This window comes from Notolepis coatsorum, assembly GCF_963971535.1.
Source record: "Notolepis coatsorum genome assembly, chromosome: 14".
Taxonomy (NCBI): domain Eukaryota; kingdom Metazoa; phylum Chordata; class Actinopteri; order Aulopiformes; family Paralepididae; genus Notolepis; species Notolepis coatsorum.
In genome coordinates this window covers 76,983,455-77,004,412 of record NC_140178.1, presented here as the reverse complement: position 1 = coordinate 77,004,412, position 20,958 = coordinate 76,983,455, and the positions used below count along the sequence as shown (strand labels likewise).

At 44.3% G+C, this 20,958-nt stretch overlaps 1 protein-coding gene across 2 annotated transcripts; it reads right to left on the bottom strand.

The window, feature by feature from the left end:
- Positions 1-15: 15 nt before the first annotated feature.
- On the bottom strand, positions 16-10,908 carry slc25a19 (solute carrier family 25 member 19). 2 transcript variants are annotated; one of them, XM_084329339.1, is made up of 7 exons: positions 10,672-10,908; positions 8,068-8,234; positions 6,230-6,385; positions 4,475-4,645; positions 3,671-3,851; positions 3,429-3,559; positions 16-2,619 (listed from the first exon to the last, which is right to left on the bottom strand). In XM_084329339.1, exons 2-7 carry the CDS (start codon positions 8,197-8,199, stop codon positions 2,440-2,442), a joined length of 951 nt encoding a protein of 316 aa, XP_084185465.1. In that variant the 5' UTR covers positions 8,200-8,234; positions 10,672-10,908; the 3' UTR covers positions 16-2,439. The 2 variants fall into 2 exon arrangements, with proteins under 2 accessions (XP_084185465.1, XP_084185464.1); XM_084329338.1 differs by having other exon boundaries at positions 17-2,619; positions 10,668-10,907.
- Positions 10,909-20,958: the final 10,050 nt, after the last annotated feature.

The window sequence follows — 20,958 nt, the reverse complement described above, 5'->3', positions numbered from 1 at the left end:
TATGGACACTTGTCATAAAAACTTTAATCAAAAATATAAATGTAGACATAATGGAACAATTGCATTATCCATATTAAGAGTTTACACTAGACACGTTTAATAAATATTACGTTTACAACTTGGATATGTACACACATTTAACAATAAAACAATCCAGCAACATTTCACAAGTTAATGCATGTTGTGGGGGGAAAAGGCAAACCACCAACATTACCTGAAAATAGTCAGTCTCCTATTGCTTTTGCATCAAACAAAATAATATTTAGTCTGCATTAAGGGTCAAGACGGAGTGTCCCTTTTACAACACATCAATGTAAACTTGATAGATATGAATTCGAACAGAATGTTCAAGCATAAATAAAACCTGGACCAAAAATGTATGGTTAAATAATGAAGATAAACATGTTTAACATGGATGCACAGCCTTTTTAGGGCAGATCTTTTTACTGGGAGTGTGTTACTCAATACAATTATTCAAGTGAACAACAAATCACTAGCAAGGACTTTTGTTTAAAAGAACATACATTTTTGTTCATCTCTTTTTTTAAATTGACATGGTTGTGTTCTATATTTGTTATGGGAGGTTTACTAACATTCTTACAACAACTGCATATAAGTATCAGTCTTAAGAAACCATATTGGTGCATCCCTAGTTTTTAATGGCATTCTAAGTGGAGCCTTCATACCTAAGTTTGTTTGAAATGGTTCAAATCAAAAGTGAAAGTTACTTTTGTGGCAGTTTTTATTGGCTTGGTTATGGTTCACAACATTGCCAATTGACAAACGAACCAAACTTTCTAAATAAAGCCATGTGATCATGCAGGTCAGCCTTTTATTGGACATCATTTTTAATCGCATACCTGCCAACATTATGCTATGAAACGGGGGCTTCAAACTTGCAGGAATATTTCTTTCATTTTGGTAATTTTGTCCTCATTCCTTTCGTCGGAGGCTGACTGCGCACAGGCACTAGGGTTGGGTACTGAACTCTGTCATTTTAAGGGTACCGACCGAATGATATCGGTACTACAGAGTACCGATTGACGCTAGATCAATCAGTACAAAATGTGGGTACCTTTACATGTTTAGTATAAGAGTGTAATTTACTAGACAAGAGGGAGCCTTTTCCACAAATATATATATATTATTGTCCCATCTCCTGGGTCTTTGGAAAGACCAGACAAGGTCAGAGGAGTTTGATCATATGTACTGAGGATGGCCAGATAATATCGATATTTATATCTATTTAAAAACATAATACATGATCATACAATTTATTTTGTGTGGTGTGTTACAACAATAAATATAAATAAATAAATAATAATGTTGAAATTGAGAAGTTTCTACTTATTTTTTACAACTGGAATGAAATAGTTTGTTATTACAGAGAGAGTTAAGTACCGAAAAAAGGTATCGTTGGGTACCAATAGCGAATTCCAGGAACTGGTACTGGTTCAAATGTGAATGGTACCAAACCCGAATAGGCACTGAGGAGATGTAGGTCTGGGTTGCCAGGATGCGTGAGTTAAGCATAGCGTATGAATATAGTGTATCTCAATCTAATATTTTTTTGAGATTATATATGTGGACAAAAGAAATCATGTGATCGCCACCTTGGACAAATATTATGAAATACTAACGTTATACGTTTTACAATTCATTGTCGATAATTAATTATGCGCCACTGTCTAGGCTACGGTCACCTGAATTATGCATGCAAAGTATTTGGCTATATAACTTACCAGTTGTGAAAATAATAACATTATGATGATGAAAAATCACACATTTGGAAATATCAACAAAAGCTGCCCAATTAGCTTAATTAAATGCGCAATTCTGGTATTTTCCTGCCTTTGGTCCGGTTTGTTTCACACAACAAACAAACCGCTCTAAGGGTTCACCTGGAAGCAGACGAGACCACCTCAAACAGACGGACCAGGGTGAGGTTGTTTGGCGCGGACCCGAGTTCGATTACAGTGTTCGCACCGGCCAAAACTAACCACGCCGCGGGGGGTGAAGCGATCCAAGCTTCGATTCAACCGGATTTAACAAGGCTGGTGTGAACGTGCCCTAACGTAACACCCTTAAAACCTCCAGAGAAAAACGTAGAAACAAATAAAAATACAAAACATGAGTGTCAACATTAGGCAATGAGTGTTGCCCAACACAGATGTGCACTGACAAACACCACAACAGAAACACCACCACTCCCTTAATACATGTAAACCAATGGAAAGCAACTCAACACACCCCTTGCTGACCCTATAAAAACTGCTCCAAGTCTTCCTTTCCACAGTGATGTTGACCCTAAGTGCAGACAGAGGACATGGCGTGGATATTATCTCCTATGTGCATGATTGTGCCATGATCTCTTATCTTCCTCTTTCCATCGTTGATTTCCATTGTCTTTCCTACAAGTCCTCTGTGAGTCCACTGAGCTCAGGGGCTCTCCTTGAAGTCGCGCAAGGCATTGAGGAAAAACTCATACCAGAAGAAGGTGAAGCCCGTGGAGAGAGCGGCCTTCACCAGGCTGGGAGAGAGGCCTTTGAAGAAGCCTCGGGCGCCCTCCTCTTTGGCTATCTGTGTCACACAATCCAAAAACCCACTGTAACTACGCACCTGCATGTGAGAAAGAGAGAAAAAAAAAGAGAGAGAGAGAGAGAGAGAGAGAGAGAGAGAGAGAGAGAGAGAGAGACTAGACATTACAACCACACCACAAGGCAGATCCAATATTACATTATAAGAGAGATATGAGAAGTACTGGGGGGGTTAGTGGTTCGTACTGCTGCCTCACAGCTAGAAGGTCCTGGGTTCAAACCGCCGGTGGGAGGCCTTTCTGTGTGGAGTTTACGTGGAATTCCGGATTCCTTCCACACCATAAAGACATGCATGCTAGTAGGTACATATGTTGTGGCTAGAGTTGGTCCCCGGGCACCAGACTATGGCTGCCCACTGCTCCTAACTAGTTCCCGATTAGCTGGGATGCGTTAAATGTATAAGTATATACAGTCGGGTCCATAAATATTTGGACATTGTATTGACATTGTATTAAATAGATTAAATAAAATTAAACCTGAAAGTTTTAGTGAGATTTTCCTTACCTTCATGTGGGGTGTGTCTGGGAGTGTTGCATTCATCTATTCATTCATTTATTTATTTTACATTTTATTTTGGATTTCATTGTGTTTTTGCTTTGTTCTTGATTTATTATGTTTCTTCTTGACTTGTTTAAAGAAGATGTGTCCAGCCCATGGGGACATTAACATGTGTTGTCGGGCCTTACAAATACATTTGATTTGATTTGATTTAATCCACTGTGGTGGTGTACAGAGCCAAAATTGTGTTGACGTCCAAATATTAAGGACCTGACTGTAAGTATAATGTGATTGATAAACAAAGATATTCTATTCTACTGCAGGCATGCCTACCTGTCCAAAGTGAACTCTGGCCTCCTGGAAGCCGGCCACCTGCAGTCGCTTCTTGATGAGGTCAAAAGGGTACGTCATGGTCTTGCTGATCACTCCAGCACCGCTGCCACACACCAAGCTGTTCAGGTTCCCTAGGAGAGGCCAGAAATAAACGCTGAATGCCACGTGTGTACAGTATGTATGCAAAGTATGTCACACACGGTACAGAAGCAGTCTAGAAAATGTATTTAATCTTGTCTGACCTCCAGAGTTGCTACCCTTGGGTGTCGGTGCCAAAAGGTTTTTAAACACATTATAGGAGAAGAACTGCAGCCCGGCGTAGGGGAAGACTGCCACCAGCGTCGGCACCAGGCCGCGGTAAAACGTCATCACTCCCTCAGTGCGACACATAGTCGACACAGCGTGCCTTAGGTTCCTATACACCTGAGCAAATAACATTTGTCATTATACAGCACAAGTACAGTACAACGAAAAGGGGTTTGGCATCCAATCAGAGTGCAAATGTAACAGTAAAGTGCAATAGTAATATACAATGTACAGGTGATTAAACTGGGTATAATATATAGTATATTACTACTGGGTGTAGTGCTAATCAGATGCATGTATCAGAGTTGTAGTATCAATATGTACAGTGATATGTATCTACAGATATGTAAAATGTGTAAAATGTGAGGAACAAATTGTAAAAAGCGCTTTGGATAAAAGTGCTATATAAATGCAGCCATTTATATGGTATATACAGCATTATTGTACATGCCATCATGTATATAGGAGGATTATATGCAGACAGATATGGATATATATGTGGTAAAATAAATATATAATGTATATATGCGACATATACATTATGATCTATCCCTGTCAATCCAATAGACAAAGAAATAATTGATCAATTGAGATGTGAGAGTTCATGCTGTTGTATGGCGTAGAATCAGATGAAAGCAAACAGCAAACAGTGATGTGACAGCTTTTGAACAGACTGTTGCTTAGGACTAATCCCCAGCCTAACTTTGTAAAAACCTGAATAAGGTTTGCTATGTCCCCACCTTAGGTTCTCCCTGGGCGGCAAAGCGTGTCCTTAGCGTGTCCAGAGGCTGACAGGCTGCCGTGGCAGAGCAGGCAGCCAGACCGCCGCACACAAAGTGTGCACCTGGCGTCCGACTGTCGTACTGTGCATTCTTGTGGGCCGCCTCAGTCAGAAACTCGAAGCTGGCAAACTGTGGGGCGACACGATGATGAATTGAAAATGGGGGACCCTGATGTAAACAAGACGAAAGTCTTTCTCTGGTCTGCATCCCCTTAACAATTGTGTGTATTGAGCTGTACTGTATTGTACCCATTCTGCAATCTGTTAATAACATTTTCAATCAATCACGCAACCACATTAACAAGACACACAAGAGTAGCCAGTGCAGCTATAAATGAAGACAACTGTGGTGGAAAATTTGAAAGATCTTGAAAGATTTACAGTTGGATCCATTGATGACATCAACATAATTTTCATAATTTTGGCTCTATACACCACCACAATGGATTTGAAATGAACCAATCAAGATGTGTTTTAAGTGCAGACTTTCATCTTTAATTTGAGGGTATTTACAAAGCAAATCAGGCCTCTATGGACCTAAGTGTATTTTGCACATAATTTCACACAAATAAAATAAAAACTCGAAACAGTTTTGCACACATTAATTTAGTTTGACAGTTTGCATCATTGTGTTGTGTTAATTAAGTTCCATGAAATGACATGGATGGAGAAAAAAAAAGCAATACCTTATAGTCTTATAGAGCTGTACAGAGATCCACAATGGAAATAAGCCTTTTGGCTTTATTGTGTTTTTAACCTCTATGATTTATTTTTCAAATCTGCTGGTCAGTTTTATATGTATCTTTTATGAATTATAAAATACATTCATTCATTCATTCATTCATTCATACACAACACAAGGATTCAGTGTTCCTGATGACATCACTGGTGGCCAGTGTTAATTTAGTCAACTAAAATGATCACTAAATATCAAGTTCAGGTTTCAAGTTTCTTTATTAGTTGTCAAACAAAAATACAGAATACTTTTATATGAAATGCTTTTTTCTGTCACGTTAATGGAGATCATGTGACACTAACGTGACTAAATTATTCATGCAACGTCGTTAACTAAAAACGACGACACAAAATGTAGTTTACAAAATAAAATCTTGCCGAAATCTCTTGTAGCGCCGAAGAATAGGAGTCGGAGGCGGGATGTCGAAAGACACCGCTAAACGTTTATTTAACATCAACTTCACTCTGTTTACTGGGCTTTGCTTGCAGGAACTTGTTTGCCGACAGGAAAGTAACAAACAATATTGTCTGTGCGGAACCCGTATCCCCAACACATAGTTCCATGGCTGAATTATGTTGAGTGGCGAGACTAAACAAAAAAAGACTAAAACGCTCAGACCTGTAGTTGACGAAAACAAAAAAGAGCATTTGAGACATGACTAAGACTAAAATGTAAAATAGCTGACGAAATTAACACTGCTGGTGGCCATAGTCAAGGTAATTTACTCTCAATAACTGTCAAACTAAATTAATGTATGCGTAAAACTGTTTAAATGTGAAATGATGTGCAAAATGAATCAGTATTGTTTTTTTTGGTGAAGTGCCCCTTCACCAAAGTCTGAATGGCTAGTCTGAATGGAGATGCTTAAGTTCAGCACACTGAGCTTCATGTAAGGGGTAGATGACAAAACCATTCAGGATGGGGTGTAACCTCATAAAAAAGGCTCCCTAAATTGGGTGTACTCTGCATAGTCTGTACCTGGACTGCCCCAAATGAGACAGACAGGAGTTGTGCAGGGATGTGGCCCTTCCAGAAGGCAGAAGGCCCCTCCTCGATGAGAATGCAGCGGAACGCTTGGAACAAACCCCAGTACTTCCCTTCAGGCCTCCGTGACGACACGCGCTCTATCTGCAACTGTGAGGAATGACAAGAGATGTTTTTTTTGTGATACGTTTTTTTTTAATTATTATTTCCACATGTAACAAGACACAACACAGTAGTAATAATAATAATACACAAGACATCACAGGACAGTACTTCAATAATAATAATAACAATAATGACAAGAACATTTTATTAAATCAAATTAAATGAATCAATGCAGTATAAATAATGTAAAAAAGGAGAAAAGAAGGAGTGTATACAATTAGGCGAAGCTCAGCAGCTCAGAACACCATAGGAGAGACCACCCACTCCCGCCATCCAACCCAAGAAACAGGACCCCCGCATATCCCAGGACCCAGGTCCACTGCACATAGAGCCGAGCACCCCGAGCCCCCACCTGCCCCAGCCCCGATAGCCAAGCCCCCGGTCCACGAGAACCCCAAGCCCAGCATCCCAGAAAGCCCGAGCACCACACCTCAAAGCTGTAAAAATGCTAAAAAATAATAATAAGAAAAAGAGAAGCTCTCCATCTCTAGGGGAAGATTGTGAAAAGGTTCTGCACAAATAACAACCTGTACAGTCAAAGTCATGCTTCCAAGACGAGTTAACCATAAAGAAAAAAATTAATTGAGTGGAGGGGATATTTAAAGAAACAAAAAGAAAAGAAAAAAGAATATCCCCACACCCATAATAAAGAAAACTGTAATTAAGACTTTTGATTCTCTGGATTTATTGACTAAGCTCTTGATATAAAGAGTAAAGCTAGACAACATGCAGATAGGAGTTTAAATTGTATTTGCTGTATTGTTTTGGCTATGAAGGTCTCTCTTTATGTTGAGTAAAAGAGACCTATATTCTGATCTACAACAGGTTAGGAAAGCTTATTTTCCATTTATGGGAATTAACTCAAATACTATTGACCATATTCACACAGTGGCCATTTTGCTTTTATGTTATTGTGCCTCTCTGCAAGAGAAGATCAGCCAACCTTATCATACAGGAGACAATGGCGAGTGTCATACCCATCACCAGTAATGAATCTGAGGGCAGAGTGGTAGACAGAGTCAAGTGGTTTAAGAGTGGAAGCAGCATGTCTATAAAATCACCATAGTCCAAAAAACTATAAGAACACTGCTTCAATGATGATCATTTTCCTACTAATCAAAAGGAAACCTGGTTCCGTATGTGTGAGATAAGCCAGTTCTCTGTTACAGCTTGCTGGCAAGGTTGTCTATATGGTATTTAAATGCAATAGCCATGTATAGCTCTGGACTCTGCATTCACAGTGAGTCTGAGGGTGAGCGTGCTGCAGTCTGTCTCACGTTGGGAGGAATTGAGACCAACATCCAACAGGATTTTATCTGGTTTGACTAGGATGACCCAATGTCTTTGCACTTGGCAAGTATGCGAGTAGTAAAGTGAACTTTACTGACTCTTTTATCCAAAATGACTTACAAATTCAATACAAACAGGTCAGCAGGAAGGGTAAAACTGCTAAGCAACATTGTTCATCAAACAGTGTTGAACTTGGGTGCTAGTCTTGTAGTAGTATAGTATAGTAGTATAGACAGATTAGCATAGTAATATAGGCCAGGAAGATTACTTAGTAGCAAAGTTCATGATAGTAAAAGACAGTATGAAGGCGAAAAATTGGGCGGGTTTTGGCAGTCCTGACTGCCTGGCCTATGCGTGTGTTGATGCCGCAATGTTACCTGAAACCTGATTTTGATGACATCCAAGGGGCTGATGATGGCTCTGGTGACCATCCCAGCGGTTGACCCAGCCAGGGCTGCATCCTCTGGGGACAGAACGGTGCCCTGAGCCCCAGGGTCATATCCCACCATGTCTCCACCACTACGGCCTCCGGTTACACTCAACACTAAGGGAAGAGATGGTACTTTTTTTTAAAGTCTTTTCTTCACTGGTATATTTTCAGGTGGTGATGACAGAAGTATTAAAAAGAGAGAAAATCCACCAGAAAATATAATTCACATCTATGTTATTTATATAATACCGTACAGCCCAGTTTTGATTTGTGAATATGCACAAGTCAAAGTGACAAGGCTTTACTGATGTAATCAAGAGACAAATCTTGGGAGCTGCTTCTGTAGGCAATGACTGTGTCAGAAAACCCCTGAAGTATGGTCTTTTCAGTGTTGAGGTTCGGTATTCTTTACTTTTTGATGGTCGAGTAGGCATTTTTTGGGTAGTCTTGTCAGTAACCGTTAACATGGGCATTGGTCTACTGTCTTCCAGGCTTAATTGAGTAGGCCTATGCTTAGTATGGTTACTCTCTGGGAGTGTTTATGCTTTACTCCCATAATGCAGCAGACAGTATTACAATAAAAGGTGTGACTTCACTGCTGTATTCTACAACCAAAACTATCATGGAAGAGGCTAAGTTAAACCCCCAATGTCGACAACAACACACCCTATCACATGATGTAACACCCCAATCAAGTTAGATGCTGTATACTGCTATATTGTTGACACTAATAACATGCAATGTGACTACAAAAATGGACCTTCCCTACTGCACAGTTGGGAGCTGCTTTTTTACCTACAGGGTGAACGTGAACCTACTGAACAGTATGTTCTAAAAGCATAGAGTGAGGGTAGTAAGGTTAGTATCTTCTGTCTGTGTAGGTACCGGGGTTTGATTGAAAACTTTATTAACAGATTGCAGAATGGGTACAGTACAGTACAGCTCAATACATACAATTGTTAAGGGGATGCAGACCAGAGAAAGACTTTCGTCTTGTTTACATCAGGGTCCCCCATTTTCAATTCATCATATGACACACACGACATACAGATAGACAGTACTGCTACATCTATACATTTATGACGTACCAGATTTGGAAATACAGTACTGTTTGTGATACAAAAAGTGTCCAGAAAAGAGTGTATACATTAGACGTAGAAACTGTACATTGGAGGAGGTTGGGTAGGTGGGTAGGGTTGGATGGGTGGGGGGGGGGGGGGGGGACTGTACATTGGAGGTGTACGCGTGGGGGGGGGACACACACACACACACTGTACACTGGAATACTGACAAAGCCATACATGGTAATTTACTGTACAACTGGGTTAGGACATTTGTAGGGGCCAGTTTCGAATTGTTAGTAGCTTCTGTCTGATTGTCTAGGTACTGAAGGAGGAGTTGTTCCTCTGCCGTGTCTGAAGGGTAACGCGCCTCCTGGGACACTGTCTAGCACAATACCCACCATGGCGATTTTACTGATATACGGGTACATGTCCTGATCTTTAAGCCCTACATTGAATACAACTAATTTGGATGTAATAGCTCAAACAAAAATCACGAACCGACAAAGAAGTGTGTAACTGGCCCCTACAAATGTCCTAACCTAGTTGTACAGTAAATGACCAAGTAAGGCTTTGTCAGTATTCCAATGTACAGTGTAAAATGTGTGTGTGTCCCTTACCCAACCCCCCCCCCCCCCCCCCCCCCCCACCTCCAATGTACAGCCCTCACCCAACCCACCCAACCCCACCCCACCCATCCAACCTCCTCCAATGTACAGTTTCTACGCCAAATGTATATACACTCCTTTTCTGGACACTTTTGTATCACAAACAGTACTGTATTTGCAAATCTGATATGTCATAAATGTATAGATGTAGCAGTACTGTCTATCTGTATGTCATGTATGTCATATATGTTATGATGAATTAAAAATGGGGGACCCTGATGTAAAAAAGACGAAAGTCTTTCTCTGGTCTGCATCCCTTTAACAATTGTATGTATTGAGCTGTACTGTACTGTACCCATTCTGCAATCTGTTAATAAACTTTTCAATCAATCAATCAATCAAACCAATTCATTGCCAAAAAGTGTTCTGGATGCTCTGATTTTCAGCATAGACAGTCGTCTATGTTTCCCATGTCTATGCAGTCTACACAGTATGGTCATAAAGCAGACACAGGTCATCTAGATACATCGAGAGACAGTGATACAGACAGGTAGACACAGAGATATGGAGCAATGCAGTAGAGTAAACATATTACATGCGTATGTCGCCAAGGGCACACCGAGCCAGCTGATGATTCTAATTCTAGCCTCAGTTTTTTCATTTAGCGAACTACTCCCAAACGTTAGGTAACGTTATGTTAGCTAAAATACTTAATCGTCGTTCCTGGAACATCTGTCCCGGACATGAAGACCTTGACTTGACTGGGAGGCAGCAAGCTAACCTAAAATAAGATAAACTAGCCGCTAACATAGTGTTACGGCAGATTGTTCAGCTAACTTTAGCATTAGAATAGGCGAAATAAATGTGCAGTTACTCACCTACGTTAGGGAAATAAATGATCTCGTAGATTCAAATTAATGAATTGCTAAGCTTGGTAAAGTGTACGAACTACACACGGGAGACAGGACTGTCTGCAACCCACACTCCCGGCATTGAAAATACTTCCGGGTCAGATCATTCAACGGAGCGGCTGGATTTGGATCGTAGATGAAAACGTGTGCATGTTTATCAACCAAATAATAACCTAAAGGATGACACATGGACAACATACGTATATTAGTTTGTACTAACTCCCAAATTGGTCTCGAAAAGTGTCTCATCATAGCGTCATAAACGTCTGTTACTGGTGCCTGGATCCCCCAGATGTCGCTATTGTGCGGAATTTCTACCTCTGCAGACAAAAAATAAAAAAGACAACAGTGACATTCTAAAATGGAGAGCACACCAAAATTATGATTACAATGACTTAACTGAAAACAATTTTGGACACCCCTCTATTAATTTACCGCTTTGCAGATGTATAGCCGCAGAACTAATGTGTTATATTAATATCATACTCATATTTACCATGTAATACCTTGAGTAATGGCACACTAAACTACATAACACTGAAGGAGCTGATAGCCTCAGTGATACAGTATTATTAGATGTGCCTTATTATCTTAATCTCTCTTCTTGCACTACATGTAAAATGAATAAATCTTTTATCAGGAAGTAGATGTCAGATTGTTACTTGCTGGACCTGTATCTCAGCACCAAACACAAATGGAATTCTTACACTGTCAATATATTTGACAAAGCATGAAAGTGATATTGATTCTGAAATGTGAAACACAACCAAGACAACAAGCAGATTAATGGACCATCCCTCCAAAAAGCAAAGTCCAATCCTATTGCTTGCTCGTTTTAAACTAGTCAAACTGATTCCAAGACTATGAAAAGTGTGTTATATCAAGTGTGTGTGTGTGTGTGTCAACAACATTATTACATCCAATCAGTAGAAAGCTATCCGGCTGCACGTTAGCCTAGCTTAGCACAATGAATGGAAGTGGACAGTATCCGTTAGCCTAGGCATTGGCCAACTAACACCTCTCCCAGAGTTTAAGCTAGGCTACCGGTACTGTCCACTTCCATTCATTGTGCTAAACTAGGTTAACATGCAGCTGGATCGCTTTCTACTGAACGCACAGAGAGGAAACTGGTATCTATCTTCTTGTCTCACTCTGGAGAAGACGCTAAGTGAATTTCCCATAATATTGGCGTGTTCCTTTAACCAAGCGCGAGTGCGCAAGCCCCGATTTTTAAGGGCCCTTTTCGGGCAGGGGGGCCCCATTTTTATAGTTTTTGGGCGGTTTTGGTGATCAAATATTGAATATTGAACTATAATAATCAGTGCAGGAGCTCACTTATCCTTGAAAGACACTTTTATCACTGACTTAAAAGGCCCATACATCTCCATAAATGTTCAGGGGGGAGGGAATAAGTGCTTACCCTACAGACCCAAGAAGTATTGTATATTCTGTATTGTTTAATATAAATGCATTTTTTATTCCAATCCCGATTTGTATTTGAGATTCCCAAATCCCATCGGACTTGACTTCTTCGTGTCTCTCAATGAGTGTAATACCAGCATTCAACTGTATGCGCCACAGCAGTTTCTATCATCATCATCATCACCACCCACGCTATGCATAAAATATATAGGTCCGCGGAGAGGCATGCTGAGGAGGCTGTGCAAACTGCAATGGAATACGGGGCATCTCTCTCTCTTTACCTAATATTTTGATTCTATCCTGACATTTTTCAGTTGGAAGGGCAGTCTATATGCGTAACGGTAAAAAAATAAATAATAATAATAAAAAAAAAAAAATTTAAAGGACACTTTTTTTATGAGGCTCAAAAGGGCAGGTGCTCAAGCACCCCTTGGGCTCTATGTGTGCACGTGCCTGAATACCACGACCACAACACCAGAGGGAGCTCCACAAATCATGTTAAACCCAGATTCGGCTCAAACAAGGGACTAAACACGTTTCGCAATTATGCCACATCAATGTGGAACGCCCTACCCAAAGCTGTAAAGGAATGTGAATCACTACCCACTTTCAAAACCACTCTCAAAGAGCACCTACGGGAGACTGCAATTCGAAACTGGCCCCTGTAAATGTCCTAACCCAACACCCTCCAATGTACAGTAAATGACCTAACCCAAGAATACACAAGACCCTCTTCTTAGAACCAAGTATGGTTTCGTCGATATTCCAATGTACAGTTTTGCTTGTACAGTTGTACAGTTTCCCCCACCCGCCTATTATTATATCCATTATATATAATGGATTATTATATCATACATAAATATTTATATTATTCAGATGGAACTCAAACATGTTATGTTGTGATGTCAGTCACAGTATAATGTCATAATCAAAGATCTCACTTGTTGTGTCTAGCTACTTGTCTGTAAGCTTGAATATAGATACCATTTAAAAATCACCATTCATTGAATGAATGAATGAATGAATGAATGAATGAATGAATGAATGATGAATGAATGAATGAATGAATGAATGAATGAATAAAATAATAGTTTGACGATGGGCCTCCCTCCTCCGCACAAGCCCAATGGCCCAGGAATGGAAAACCCTCGCCTGTAGCTGCTGATGTAACATCACTGCCAAGCTCTCTTAATACCAAGAGTCTGATCAAATGATGAATATGAATCAAAATAACAAAGTGTTTCGATTTGTTGTTCGATTATAGCTTCTTGATTAGCTTCTATGTTGAATCATGTTAAAACAATTACAGAAGCAAAATAAAGATAATCTAAAATTCAACTAGCTTACTCCCAATACTTTTGACAGTAACAACACTCCTTCAGTCAAGCATAAAACTGATATGTAACTGAGGGGTACAATTCCCTGACTGTATTGTTAGATATGATACTTAATACCACTACCTCTTGTACTTTAACTTCTGGCCATCCAGTACATGATATAAGTATGATGAAACGAATCCACACAAATGTACCAAATCGAAGGTTTAATATAGCAAAAGGTATATACAACGTTCACTTAATTACATTTATGATTTGAAATATGAAATATGCACTTTTATGGCAAATGAGTATTCGTAGGTAAATCAACATTGAATGTCCAATCTCTGGTTACGCAGGGAGTAAGTATACAACCTGGAATATTTAGGAAACGATAGCGATGGTACTTAAATGATTATAGCTGGATACACTAAGGGGGGGGGGGGTCCCGCTGGTTGTAAGACAGTAGGAGGGGGGGGGTTAGAGAAGCCGCTGGCGGTATCCCATCTGGCCGACGGTGTCTTGGGAGAATTCAAAGTCTTGAACACGGTGCCCACAGAACCTCGGTCCGCAGACGAATACAGCTGGACCCTCTGTGGACGGTAGCTGCCGGTCCACAACGGAGAGACGTGAGGCGCCTCACTGGTGTAGAGCGCCGTCTCACCTGGAGTCCTCTCCGGGGGGTAGTTCCAACACTCCGCAGTGTTGGCCTTTATCCATGGAATAATCAAAGCACCCAAAGCATAATCCAAGCCGTGGAAGGCTCGCCGTCGTCCGGGTAGAGTAATCCAATATACAGGTCCAGTCGCTCTTGGCCCGGAGCTCCTCGGATGCAAGCACCACTAGGGGTCTGCTCAGCCTGGTTAAGCGTCCAGATAACGTCAGGAACGATGGGGGTACTGATAACTTTAGAACTCTAACCGAGCGATGCACCATACATAAATAGACTATTATTAGCTTAATAGAATACGTCCAACTCGACGGTATAGTGCCAAACTATGACTATTCAACTATTAATCTACACGATATCTCAATGCCTATTCTGGGCCAAGTAGGCCTTACTACACCACACGTGCGTCGTGGGGAGGCTTTGCGTCTGTCACTCTGTTGGAGGGTAAAGAACTGGACTAAAAAGAAAGTTCTACTTTACTTGCGCCATATATATATGCGCTATGAACAAATAGTACCATTCGTATTTCACCCGACATATTCCTGCGCGGAACCAGGGCTTGCCACGACATGTTAGGCGGCACGATTGAACTTGGACCTAGGGGTATGGCAACCTGGCGCCAGGTTCTCGTCCAATGGTAGAATGAAACTATTATGGGCTGTTTAGTAGACTAAAGGGATATTCAGTGCATATTGTACAAGGAATATACAGGGGATATCAAACGATATACAAATACAATTAAATATATATATATAAATAAATATACATATTCGGTTTAATCTGATCCTTCACAACAGCCGCCCCCTAATTAGTCCCACCTAATTAGCTAAGCAGAGACAGATTAACCGCACTGTCTACCACTCAAGGTCCGCTGTAAGGGTCAGTCAACTCACAAAGTCATGGGGTCATGGTCATCATCGATAGTATCTGGGAGTCGGGGCAGTTCTATGAGCCTCGCCACGGGACGTGTGTAAGTGCGCCCTTGGACGAGTACTTCAGCTGCTCGGACCTTGCCATCGGCACCGGTGATCACTTTGCTTACGCGGCCAGCCGGCCACATAGCTCTGGGTAGTGACTGGTCAATAATCATGACGACTGTTCCTTCTGTCAAATTGTCTCTCTCTTTTACCCACTTCTGGCGGGTCTGTAGAGACGGTAGGTAGTGAAGTAGGAAGCTGCTCCAAAACTTGTCAGCTAGTACTTGGCTGTACCTCCACATTCTTCGGCCGTTCGCTTCTTCAGGCCTGTACATTGTCTGGGGTAGCGCGGGGTCCAGCCGCCCCATTAGGAGTGTGTTGGGGGTGACTGGGTCAACATCTGCTACATCACTGGAGACGTAACCGAGGGGCTTTGAGTTCAATACTCCCTCGATCTCCGTGAGGACTGTCATTAGGACTTCCTCCGCCACAGTCTGGGCTCCAAGTACGGCGTACAGGGCTGTCTTTATAGAACGTACTTCTCGTTCCCAGGTTCCACCGAAGTGGGGTGCGTTCGGGGGGTTAAACTGGAAGTCAATCTGGGATGGAGCGAGGTGGGTCTTAAGTTCTGGGCCCATAGCTTGGAAGCTCTCTCTCAGCTCTCTTTCTCCGCCTTTGAAGTTGGTCCCGTGATCAGACAACAATGTAGACGGTTTTCCTTTCCGTGATGTGAATCTTCGGAAGGCCATAAGGAATGTTCTTTGCTGCGCACTCTCTAGGGTAATGCAGTCATCTATGTTGGGGTCTGTGGAGGCGACAGTGCTCAGTCCACAGAACATAGGTTTCTTGTTCTCAGCCTCCTCGTTACTTGCTTCCCGCGGGGTGGGCGTAGGCCAATCTCCTTCCGGGAGCTTGAGGAATGCTGGTCCGTCACTGTAGATGTTGCGACGGGTTAGGTCATCCAGAGACATTCCCCGGGTGATGACGTCAGCTGGGTTGTGTTTGGTGTCCACATACCGCCAGCTCGCTTCTTCTGTTAACTCTTGAATCTCGGTGACTCTGACTCCCACGAAGACTTTGTATCTGCATGAATCAGACTTGATCCATGTGAGTACTGTCGTGGAATCTGACCACAAGATTGTTCTGTGCACCGGAATGGTGAGTTCACGTTGGATTAACGTGGCTAGATGCGCTCCTGCGAGGGCTGCGCAGAGCTCTAGACGTGGGATGGATTGTTGCTTACGTGGGGCTATTCTTGAGCGGGCCAGGATGAAAGCAGTGTGTATCTTTCCTCCCTTCTCTTGGGCACGCAAGTAGGCCACAGATCCGTAGGCTACTTCGGAGGCGTCGCTGAAGACGTGTAGCTCAATCTCGCATGTCTCTGGCCTCACTGTGGATGGGAAGTAGCTGCGGCGTATATTGACGCCTGGGAGTGAGCGGAGTTCCGTCTCCCACTCTCTCCATGTTGAGGCAAGGTGTGCGGGTATTGGGTCGTCCCAGCCCTGGTCCTTGTCCCATAGTGCTCGTACAATCATCTTTGCCCTGGTGGTGTAAGGTAGAATACATCCCAACGGGTCATATTGTCTGGCGAGTGTTCTGTACACACTCCGTCTGGTGGTCGGTATCGCCGTTGACCTTCCCTGCTCTGGAGCCAAGGGTTTGTGTCTATAGTGGAGCGAGTCTGTTTTGAAGCGCCAGACTAGTCCTAGTGTCATTTCTTGGGCTTCTCCCGGGATTGTCGCCATCCAGGTCTCGCTGCTGGCAGCCTTGTCCGCGGAGGAGAGGCTGCGTAATACGTGCGGGTCACTGCTGGCCCACTGCCTGAGATCAAAGCCGCGTTTGATCAGGGAGGCGCGTAACTTGATTAGGAGAGCCTCGGCTTCTTCTTGAGTCGAAACGCTTTGTAAACAGTTGTCCACGTAGAAACTGTTCTTCACACTGTGTTGGACCTCTTCATCTGCTGCTGGGTCCTCTGTGACGTGTTTCTGTAGTGCAAATGTAGCACAGCACGGGCTGCATGTGGTTCCGAAGGGGAGTACTTCCCACTGGTAGATGGATGGGTTCTCATCTCCGATCCTCTCTCTCCATAGGAACCGTAGCAGAGGCTTGTCCTCCTCTACTAGTCTCACCTGCAAGAACATCCCTTTGATATCCCCGCTGATAGCCACCTTGTCCTGGTGGAAGCGCAGTAGCACGCCTAGTAGGGAGGGGCCGAGTGTGGGGCCGGGCAAGAGCTCTTTATTCAGATTTTGGGATCCGATCTGGTAGCTGCAGTTAAACACAATGCGATCCTTGCCGTTGTGATGGACCTTGTGATGCGGCACGTACCATGATTCGGTCGTCTGATCGGCCTCTTTAATGTCAATCTTTGTTACGTGTCCCGCTGTGATTAGCTTCTCAATCTCGGCGCGGTACACACTCTCTTGAGCGGGGTCTTTGGCTAGGCGCCGCTCCGTGTTCAATAGATAGCGCTCCGTGGCGTCTTTCTTTGCGTGAAAGGTGGGCATTCCCTCTCGCCTCAGGAGTGGAGTTGCGTATCTCATCACTCCGCCGACTGTGACTCTCTTTGTCCCCTGCTCGAGTAGGTTGATGGCGTAAATGTCTTCTTTAGAGCGAATATCTTTCTTTTCGTTCTTAAAGGGCATTGTCTCTAGGGTCCATAGCCTCTCGACATGCTGCAGGAGAGTGGTGTCTTCTTCTGTCGTTCTGGAGTGGAAGCAGCTAGTGGCTGCTGTTCGGTTGAGAGATTTAGCGAGGGGGCCTTGTAGGGTCCACCCTAGGCGGGTCTCGACTGCTGCAGGACAGCCTCGGGGGCCTGTATGGACCCGGTCAATCGGGACTATGAGTTCTGCATGGTCGGAGCCTATCAGCAGGGTCGGGGTAGCGCCGTCTATGAGCGGGATAGGTAATTGGCGCAGGTGCACATATTTATCCATCAACTTGGTGACAGGGTAGGTGTACTGCGATAGTCCTATTTCTTGGCTGGTGAAAGCATTTGTGATCTTGTACCGTCGCTCTGGCTGCCCGTTTGCTGCGATGGTGAAGGAGACATTCTCGCCCTTTATCGTCTTTAAATCTCTTCTTATTGTCCGAATCGTCATTTCGTTCTTGCTCCCCCGCAGTCCCAACTGGGCCGCAGCGGACGCGAGCAGAAGGGTCTTCTCTGACCCGTCATCAAGGACGGCGTAAGTGTCCATGACTTTATCTTGGTAGCTCAATGTCACACGGACTACCTTTAAGAGCACTTGGGCGCCGCTGCTGCTGGCGGGGTCAATGTACATGACACTTGCCTTGGTGCCGCTCCGTGGTGCAGGTATAGGCCGTCTTCCGTTACTTTCGTGTAGTATATCTAGATGGGCTCCATCGCACCGGCTGCACCTTTTCTTTAGGCGGCATTCGGCTGCCATGTGGGGCCGCGCACATCGATAACAGCGCCGGTTGGACTTTATCCATTGACTCACTTCTTCTGCATTCATCTTTGTGAATAGGTCACATTGTGACAGCCAGTGTTCTTTCTCACAGTAGGGACACGCTATCTTCCACTTCTCTTTTCTCGAGGGGGTGCTGTGACTCTTACTGCTCGGTACTGACTCTGATTGGTGCATGACAGTCACCGATCTTCTTCCATAATTTATTCTCCTGGGTCCCTCTCTGGAGCTTGGCGTGCTCCGCCCGAATGTATCTAGTCGTAAGCTGCTGACTTCTCTCGCCAGGAAGTCGGCTAGATCAAGGAGGGATGGCTCGGGGCCGTTGGGATCCCGGTAATCTCTCTGCCGCCTGAAGCGCTCCTGTCTTGCGGGTGGCAGCTTCTCCAAAATCCTCTCGACGTTAGAGTTGGCGTATAGCTCATGCATGCCCTTCTCCCGTTGCGCTCCCAGCATCCCTACCAGGGACTGCACTTTGATTGACAGGTCGTCTAGTGAGCGATTGTCTGTGGCTGGGGGTAGGCGATCAATATGCCTTATCTCTTGGATTACGTAATCCCATATACGTCCATATCTCTGATCCAGCGCTGCAAGGGCCGCTGTGTATGGGGTCGAAGAGGTAGCATAGGCTAGCGCTATATTGTGCGCTCGCGGTACTTTCAGGTGCTTCAGTAATATTGCATACTTGTGGCGTTCATCAGCGACATCCACCATCATTGTCTCTAAGCACATCCGGAGCTCCGTGTACTGTGCTCGACTCTCATAGGCGAAGTCTGGGAATGACGGTGTGGCATTGTATGACGCCGTGGATGGCTGATACATCGGCGAGCGTTGGGGGAGAGACCTCCTGGGCGAGTCCCCTCTTGCGCCTCGCTGTGGGCTGGTACTGACAGGGTACCACCGCTGGTCCAGGTGCTATTCCTCGGGGCTGGTCGTGCGTCGTGCTCACCCGTGAATAGAGTCGGGGGTCTGTAGCGCAGCGCCGCGGGGGTATAGCCTGGACTGTATGGGACCTCCTGGTCCGGTGGAGTACTGTGCTGTCGTCGGGCTTGGTTCTCCTCCTCTCCCTCTTCTTCCTCTATCAGATCTTCCAGATCCTGTAATCGTTTATTTAGCTTCTCCGCAGTGTATGCCGCTCCTTCCTTGTAGCTGGGTCTCGCTTGGACCGGTCTGTGAAGGGGGTCTGCGGGGGGTATAGGCTCGGTCTGTTGGTCAAGTTCAGGGTTGCTTGCTCGTTGAGGAGACGCTGCCCTTGACTGTTGTCTCGACGAGTTCCTTGAACCCCTGGCGGAGGGAGAGGGTGTTGTCCTTTTGATCAGCTGCTCTATTAGTTGCGCTTGTAGTCTGTCGCGCTCTGCGTCTCTTTGGGCACCGGCAGCGGCGCGCTGGGCGTCGGCCCGGTCTCTTGCCATATTCTCTTCCGTCTGAAGGCGTCTCATCTCCAGGCGTGTGCGCTCTTCTTCGCTCCGTTGCTGCGCTTGGAGGCGTTCTCTTTCAATAGTAAAATGTTCGCGCTCGCTAAGCGCCTGTGCTTGGAGTCGATCGCGTTCGGTAGAGGCTGTCAGGCTGACGAGGAACGCCTGTTGTAGCATCCTCTCCGCTTCGCTGGGGGAAGGCGGTTGTGGAGGTGAGCCGCTCCTGCGTGAGCCGCTCCTGGGGGTACTCGTTGGGGAGTCCTGGAGCTCTATTTCCTCGGCGCTCTCCTCCTCTTCTTCCGTGCAGAGTTCTCTCTCTGTAGGGTTGTCTTCCTCCCGGTGCTGGTCGGGGACTACTTCTTGGGTAGTGGCGGGGGGTAAAGGCATGTCAGCTCCTTCCTGGTCCCCACCGTGAGCTTGGTCAGTTACATTAGGACCTACTAGGGCCTCTGTGGTCGGGGAAACCTGGTCGTTAAGGTCAGACATAATTTTACTTTCTACTTTTACCGCGTTTACCGTTTGTCGAAGGCTAGGTAGTTGACTGACAGTGTAAGCCTCTAAGTACTGAGGTGTCTGTCGTCTGCGCCGCGGGCGTTCTAGGTTAGGAGGATCGTTTCGTGGAGTGTTCATCATAGGCCATTTCGATATTAATAACACTATATTAATATTACACTAGTTACCCTCCGGCTCGAAGGACCAATTGTAACTGAGGGGTACAATTCCCTGACTGTATTGTTAGATATGATATTTAATACCACTACCTCTTGTACTTTAACTTCTGGCCATCCAGTACATGATATAAGTATGATGAACACTTTCCCACCTGATGAAACGAATCCACACAAATGTACCAAATCGAAGGTTTAATATAACAAAAGGTATATACAACGTTCACTTAATTACATTTATGATTTGGTCACTCCACAGAGACAGCCCTCATTGCGGTCACAGAGGCACTTCACTTAGCAAAAGCGAAAGGCCTCTCCTCTGTCCTGATTCTCCTAGATCTATCTGCAGCCTTCGACACAGTCAACCACCAGATCCTCCTTGCGGCCCTCGCAGGAATGGGAGTGGCTGGCTCTGCGCTGACATG

Coding starts and splice junctions, on each gene's coding strand:
- slc25a19 (XM_084329339.1), bottom strand. CDS start 8,199: ATGGTGGGATATGACCCTGGGGCTCAGGGCACCGTTCTGTCCCCAGAG. Junction 6,386..8,067: donor TCATCAAAATCAGGTTTCAG/GTAACATTGCGG, acceptor CATTCCTCACAG/TTGCAGATAGAGCGCGTGTC. Junction 2,620..3,428: donor CCAGAGTTCACTTTGGACAG/GTAGGCATGCCT, acceptor TCTCACATGCAG/GTGCGTAGTTACAGTGGGTT.